This window comes from Apaloderma vittatum, unplaced genomic scaffold, assembly GCF_000703405.1.
Source record: "Apaloderma vittatum isolate BGI_N311 unplaced genomic scaffold, ASM70340v1 scaffold38992, whole genome shotgun sequence".
NCBI classification, from domain to species: Eukaryota; Metazoa; Chordata; class Aves; order Trogoniformes; family Trogonidae; genus Apaloderma; species Apaloderma vittatum.
Genome location: NW_009702793.1, coordinates 8518 through 15437, shown reverse-complemented (window position 1 = coordinate 15437; position 6920 = coordinate 8518). Strand labels below are relative to the sequence as shown.

General features: G+C 40.7%; 1 protein-coding gene across 1 annotated transcript in view; it reads right to left on the bottom strand.

Moving 5' to 3' along the window:
• The window catches only part of MYO5A (myosin VA (heavy chain 12, myoxin)), an 88083-nt gene extending 81419 nt beyond the window's left edge, over window positions 1-6664 (bottom strand). Inside the window, exon 1 of the mRNA XM_009864345.1 lies at window positions 6629-6664. Within this exon, the coding sequence (XP_009862647.1) occupies window positions 6629-6664 (36 nt within the window). The remainder of the gene's footprint in view (window positions 1-6628) is intronic.
• Between the last annotated feature and the right edge of the window lie 256 nt (window positions 6665-6920).

Genomic DNA, 6920 nt, shown 5'->3' with positions numbered 1-6920 from the left:
AAGGAAAAGAGAGAGCAGAAAACAGAAACCACAGAAACTGGGTTACAACAGACAGCTAAGCCTTCCACATGACATAACCTTACAGATATTAAAAGTCATCCTATGAGCACGAAGCTGTAGCTTTTCATCTCTAGCATCATTGCCTAGCCTTAAATCCCTGCCAAAGAAAACACCTGGTAAAAAGACCAGGTGGGAGGAAAGAGAGAGATGTTCCTAATTACAAGCACTGAATCATTTCACAACATTCTCACCTCATTAATTTAGCAGAATTATTTGCAAAATCGGATTTTTCATCCTATCTTTTATATAATCATTCGATGTTAAAATCCCCTTGCTGCCCAGCCTTCAGTGGGATCCAACCCTACAGTGGGAAATAAAGCATCACCACCAGCAGAAACAGGACCAAGGGCCTCCCTCTTGGGAAATATATTACTCTTGTATGTCTACTTTGCATCCCTCTTTATTTACTAGCATACAAAACTAAGCTTATGACTACATTAAAATAAGACTAAAATACAATAAACTTCTACAGACTCCAATTTACAAATCAGCATTCTAAAGATGGAGGGAAATTCTAGCTTAAAAATACACTGAAATGAAAATAAAAATGATAGCAAGAAAAAAAAGAACTTTACTGAAACCGTGCCTCTTTACTATCAATGAACATATTACTCTTCGCAACACTTGAATGTAAATTTTGAACTACCAGAATAAAATTGCCGATAGGCGAGATAACAGTATGATTTGCTTAAGGAAACTCAGCTTCTTGCCTAGACTTTCTTCCAGCCTCAGCAGACTGACGTAAAAACCCCTCCAAAATCACAGAGTGTGGAATTGCCATACTTTGTTCAAGAAAGGAGAAGCTGGGCTGCCGAAAGGCAATGGCTTAGTGATCTCTAAAACAGTTCACAGCAGAAAAAAATAGAAGGACAACTTCTCATTTTTCACAGGCAGGTCAGAAAGCTAGCTGGACTACTACTATTTTATATAATAAGAAAATATAATAGGACATTGCAATACTCTCTCATACCACATGATTTCATCTTAGATCACATGAAGAAATCAGCAGACTATAATAATTATGTATCAAAAAAGATCATATGACTCAAGAAGCCCTCTTCTGAGATATTAACCTCTTCAAGTACTAATTGACATTGCTGACAAAATGGAATTAGTAATGCAAGCGGCTCAGCAGTCACTTCAGCAGTCAAATAGTTTTCCACTTCCATGGCACAATCACGAATACTGCAGAAGCTTAACAACTCTCTTGGTAGGAGCTGAAAGAGTTCATGAAATTATCCACATTTCAAAGAGGAAAAAAAAAAAAAGAAATTTCAACTCCTAAAAAGCTGTCTCTGGTCTCCCAGCAAATCTACCCATAAAAGTGAACTTAGACCATTTTCACTTCAGCAAAGATCATCTATTTATTTACTTACAGACAGCCTCAAAAACCAGTCTTCCAGGCGTTAACCACGAAAAACTTAAGGGAGACACTGCCACTTTCTCTTTCAAGGATGATCTCATTTTTAGTAGGAATAAAGCAGCTTGTCAACGTCTGGATCAAAGAGATACCAGCAATTCTGGCAGCACCAGCTGAACGAGCTGATGGAACCACAACAGCTGGTGAAAGCCAAAGCTAAATTTGACCAAAAGTATTCAATGTGAGCCCTTTGCTAACTGAACACGGCCACCTGGAGAGAGCAGGCTGCATCACTGGGCTGGAAAAGGCAAAGTGTCTATGCTACCAAGGCATAACAAGAAAACAGAGCACAAAGCTGTAGAAGTTCACACCACAGGAGTGTTGAACTTACCTACGCAAAATGCAAATTTATTAGAAAAGGACTTCTGAGCTGTGCGATTTCCCTGGATCAGGTTGCTCTGAAAACATTATCTGATGCTATCACAACACCTTCTTTTCAGGTTTACGCATTCCCCTATACTTGGTTTACAGTGCTATCACCATGGATGGTAATACTGAGCATAGAAGCACTTGTAATAAAAACTTTAGCTTTTATATTAAGAACATGAGCAGATGCACAGCCAGGAGAGTAACAGGTTGAATACAAGTCTTAACTTGACCAGTCTGGATCCTCTACAAATAGATCCTCATCACTCACACACGAGGTGGGAGGAGGTCCCATTTCTCCTACTGCTGAAACCACTAAAATTTCTGCCCTGTGACACGCAGGCAGACCCAAGGAAGCTCTACCTTCCTATTAACAAAGTGCTGCTCCTAGCTGCAGTTTGAAAAGGAAGATTTTACGCTCCTTTCATAAAAATGCCAAGTAACCAGGGAGGATCGGAAAGTAGAGCATTTCCCTGCCGAGCAGGCTGTTGCAAAACCTCTGACCAACTCATCTAAATTCCTCTTAGTGCCAGAGGGAAATGGCATCGTTAATTTCATAAAAGAATCAACCCAAAAACTATCAATTTTCTTAAAAGCAGTAGCATTCTTTGGGCATGGAGCATATTTTCTGTCTTGTTGCTCAGCAACAGCCATTTATATACCTCTCGTACAGTTTAAGGCCTGCTATTTAGAAAGCATTAATTTAAAAAGACATTTATATCATGTTATATAGTGGAGAAAATATATGTGACAATTTGTATTAATATTTTATCTGAAAAATAATCTCATGTAGTTATTCTACCTAATAGGAAGATCAAAAGCCGCGTGTTATTCTGACTTGTGGGAATTCCCTGACCGAACAGGCACGGAGCTCCCAAGGAGGGGCCGAGGAACAGCAGTGACCCAGGCTCCGAGCTATCCCCCAAGACGCCACCACTATGAGCTTGCACACTACCGACCCTGGGTTTGCAAATTTGGTTGGCTTTTTTCTTCTTGCTTTCAAGCATTTTTATAAGGCTTTCAGTGTATGTAGGGCCTGGTGACTTCAAACAACAAAACCAACTTGTACGTTGTCTGCCAAACGTGCCCTGACCGTGCAAGGTACAATCAAAAACCATCAGTATCCCACAAAGCATCATTTACATCTTCAGCCGCTGGAAAAACGTTTGTTGATTTCCATTTACCTGAAATTTCACCTTTCTTCAAAGTGATGCAAAAAAGCTAAACCCCAAACACAAGATATTTATACATGTTACTACTGACAAATTTGACAGCAAAAACAACCTTTCCAGTGAAACTGAGAGAAAATGACCACCCTGAAAATCTATCTATGCAGTGGGCCCGACATCAAGGCCAGAAAACTCAGTGTTTTACTTTAAGCTGAAAAATCTATCAAACACCAATTATATTCCCAGGTTGTAGTTGACATGCTTTTTTATGAGAAACTTTAAGGAGCTAAAACACGTTAAAAGTTTAAAAGTTGTGGATTTTCTTAATCTTTAAAAACCTAGCTTTCTCTTTGCTGGTTGTACTCGACCTTCCCTTCAAAATCTCATACGGAGGAAGACAGTTCTGGTTTACACTCAGTCGTTATGAGCCCAGACTACGCTCCCGCTATCGAATTGTTGCCCGTTCACCCCCCTGCGCTGCTGCACGTGGGAACAGCATTTGCCAGCTCCCGTGGTATTTTGCAGATCCCCTTTCAAAAGTTCTTCTCTGTCCTCCCCAAGCAGCTGTCCTCAGCCCATGGCCACAGTTTCAGTCTCGTACTCCGTGACTCGCTCTGCTCGCGACGGCAGCAGCACCCGCGCCAGAAACCCCGGGCAGTTGTGGGAGCTCACACACAACGTCGCTCGCAGGCATCACAAATTTGCCCACATGATGCTTTTGATGGGGCTCAATTAAGGCTGTATGATCGATTACAGAAAAATAAAACATGTTTTCAAAAGTGCCGCACGAAGACCAGGGCGGAGGCCAGCCTGGGCAGTCAAAAGGGCACGCAGCTACCTCGGTCCCTGCATCCTCGGTAGGACAAGGGGGATGATGTCCCAGCACCACTGTGCCTGCCGCTCCCCTCTGCTAGCAAACCTAGAGTGTGAAAACCCATGATAAAAACCTCGGGAAACAGCGGTACTTCTGTCTCACTTGCTGCAGTACGCTATTGTCTTTTAATTCAGCACACTTCTCGATAAATGTTCATTTAAAGTAAGACAGGCTTAAAAATATATTCGAAGACAAATCAATATCTAAGAAAATTTTGAGTTGGAAACAGTTTTGATTTCTAGACCTGTCAAAGGAATAAGCACAGCTCTGAAAGATCCTCAGAAAAGATGGCAATTACAGTTAGATCAAAACCACCCATGTTTTGGTCACTACTTGAGACACAAAACAGCTGAATAACCACAGTAAGATCAGCAGAAACCTTGAGCAGAAGTGTGACGCCTATCCCAGACTGAGCGACAGCAAAATATTCTGAGTCAAGCGAAACTTCATTTGGGGTCATACCCACACAGAGAGGCATACACTGTATTGTGTTTCAATCCATACCACCAAAACAAAGGCCAGCACTGACTTATATGCTAGTGATTTCAAAACCAAGTTAATTATAAGTCTGCCTTAAAACATCTAATTCAACCAACCTGAAAAACATGTTACAAAAGTTGTAGAAGAGTGGCCACAAGAAATTTAAGGGCAAATGAAACAGCTACAGCCTGAATTTTCCCCTGAATATTAAGCCAATTAAACACACCGCACTGAAGGAAGAGTATTAGGAAAGAGATGCGTGATTTCATGTTTGTGAATGTTGTGGTTATATTACAAAGCCAGTCCAAATTAAAAATTAAAAAATAGCCAATACTTAAGCAATACACAAAAAAACTATTCAACATGTCATGATTAACTTAATGAATTTAAGATCCAAGAAAACAAATACTATGAGGACAAAAGAAAAAAGTGGCTGTAGGATTTTGTTTCAACACCAAGATGATGCAAGTCACGATATAGACTTTACAGCATAATTAACTAAACACTAAAACAAGTTTTATTTCCAGATCATTTCTGGTACAAACTCAGCCAAGACCCTCACGTTTCTTATCTACTTTTACATGCTGATGCCACAGAATAAAATGCTGCTTTCATTTCCTCCAGTCCTTAAATGGGTTTAAGTTCTTACAGAACCTTTTTGTAATTATTTTCCCCAATGTTTCTGGCCCATCAGAGGCAGGACAAGGGCACCAGGCAGCGCAGCCCAGGTTTTGGCGGGGGACGGAGGGGACTGATGTCTCTGGCTGCGCCGCACATTCACTCCAGGTTCGCAGGCGCTGAAAGAGTAAGCACCATCTTCTGTCTCGGTGCCTCCGCTTCAGCGCGGAGCCATCTGCATCGCTGCCATGAGATTATCTGGCACATCTAGCGCTCGCTTAGGCAGGAAGGGAAAATAAAGGGCTGTATTGATTAGACAGATGCACTGCGCCGTGCTGTGCAACAGCTACAGCTGGAGTTTGAAACAAGAAGTTATTGAGAAAAAAGTAGCGGAACCATGGTTCATCACCTATCTCACAGACATGAAATAAGACAAAGTTTTCTGATATCTATAAAATATCTGGAGTATGAGCAATTGAGGACTTAACTGTGAAAGCTAAAGTTAAAAGTTAAAAATTAAAGGAAAGGTATTTGGCATAAATTTTGATAGTAGATAAGGGTGTACTTTCTGAATACCTTTCTGTAAAGTTGAGCTCAAGTCCAAGCAGCATTCTTTCATTCTCACTCACTCTTAGCCTCCCCCAAAAGTCACACTGAAAATACAACGCCTCCTCGAGGTTCTAAAAGTCCAAAATGAACTGACTATTTTTTGTTAGAATAATACAGAAATCCCAGGCTGAGATGTAGTTATGCCATTAAAGCAGAGCTTTTTGAGTTATTCAGGGAAAACTAGTTTTACTCAGCTAACCCAGAACAGAACTGTCATTATGGTCAAGTCCACACGACAGACACCTTTCTGCCATAACAGCAACCTGACATCAGTGAAGCACATCAAATGAAGCTATATTTAATCCCACCACTTTTTCATGGGAAAGCAACAGTAAGTCCCCATGCACAGATACCAGAATGATCTGGTATGAATGACCTGGCAAGCTCTAACTTAAACCAGTGAGCAGAGTTAAACCTCTCAAAGAGCCTCCACAAGGAAGCTGGGAAAACAGAACTAGGGTTAACGGTCACAGCGTTGCTCTTGGAACCTCTCTAGGGAGAGCAGCTGCATTTCTTCCCCTGGCACCTTGAAAATCCCACGTCTGGCCCAATTCACGGGTGCAATTCTAACTTTTGTTATTATGAGAAGTTACAGAAAACACCTCCGGGTTTGGAGAGGGGAGTGAAATTAGAACCTTTCACGCTAATTGGAAATTGTATTAACATCTTTCACGTTCAGAGAAACTATTCCATACCTTTCCTCTACATGCTACAGATTTGAGTGTTTGCCAAAAGTTTATATTGCCTTTTTATTTCCAATCCACAAGACTGTCACAAGAAAGAAGTGCACTCTGACATCAAATTCTAACAACTTCTGCAAATGCTTCTCCTCATATAAGATTTTTCTAAGAGAGACAATGTCCTAAACAATAGAATCATTGTCTGCCATGTTTGAATAAAGTCTTCTGACAAAACACTACTTACTGTAAAGTGTTATTAATAAACTATTATACTTGTAAGCTACTATATGCTTTGCTACACAGCCTTCACTTAAGTTAAAATCAAGACAACAAGCAAACATATTCTACTTACTTTAACATACATGTAGTCTAAACCATCTATTTCCATCCCGTATCTCTTGTAAGGCAGATCTGCAGCACTTGCAGAGGCAACTGGTGTTTCCTTTCCACGCAAAATAGGTTCAATTTCCATGGAAAACATTTCCATGTTTCTTGTGTTGGTATACACTAACTCATAAGGCAACTTTGGAATCTCTCTCTCCGGTTTCCTCAGCAAAAACAACTGAGGTCATCTGCTTTAAAGATACTTATGAATAACCCATGGAGTCTGCACAGAGTAACGTGTGACAAGCCATGTTGGGGCA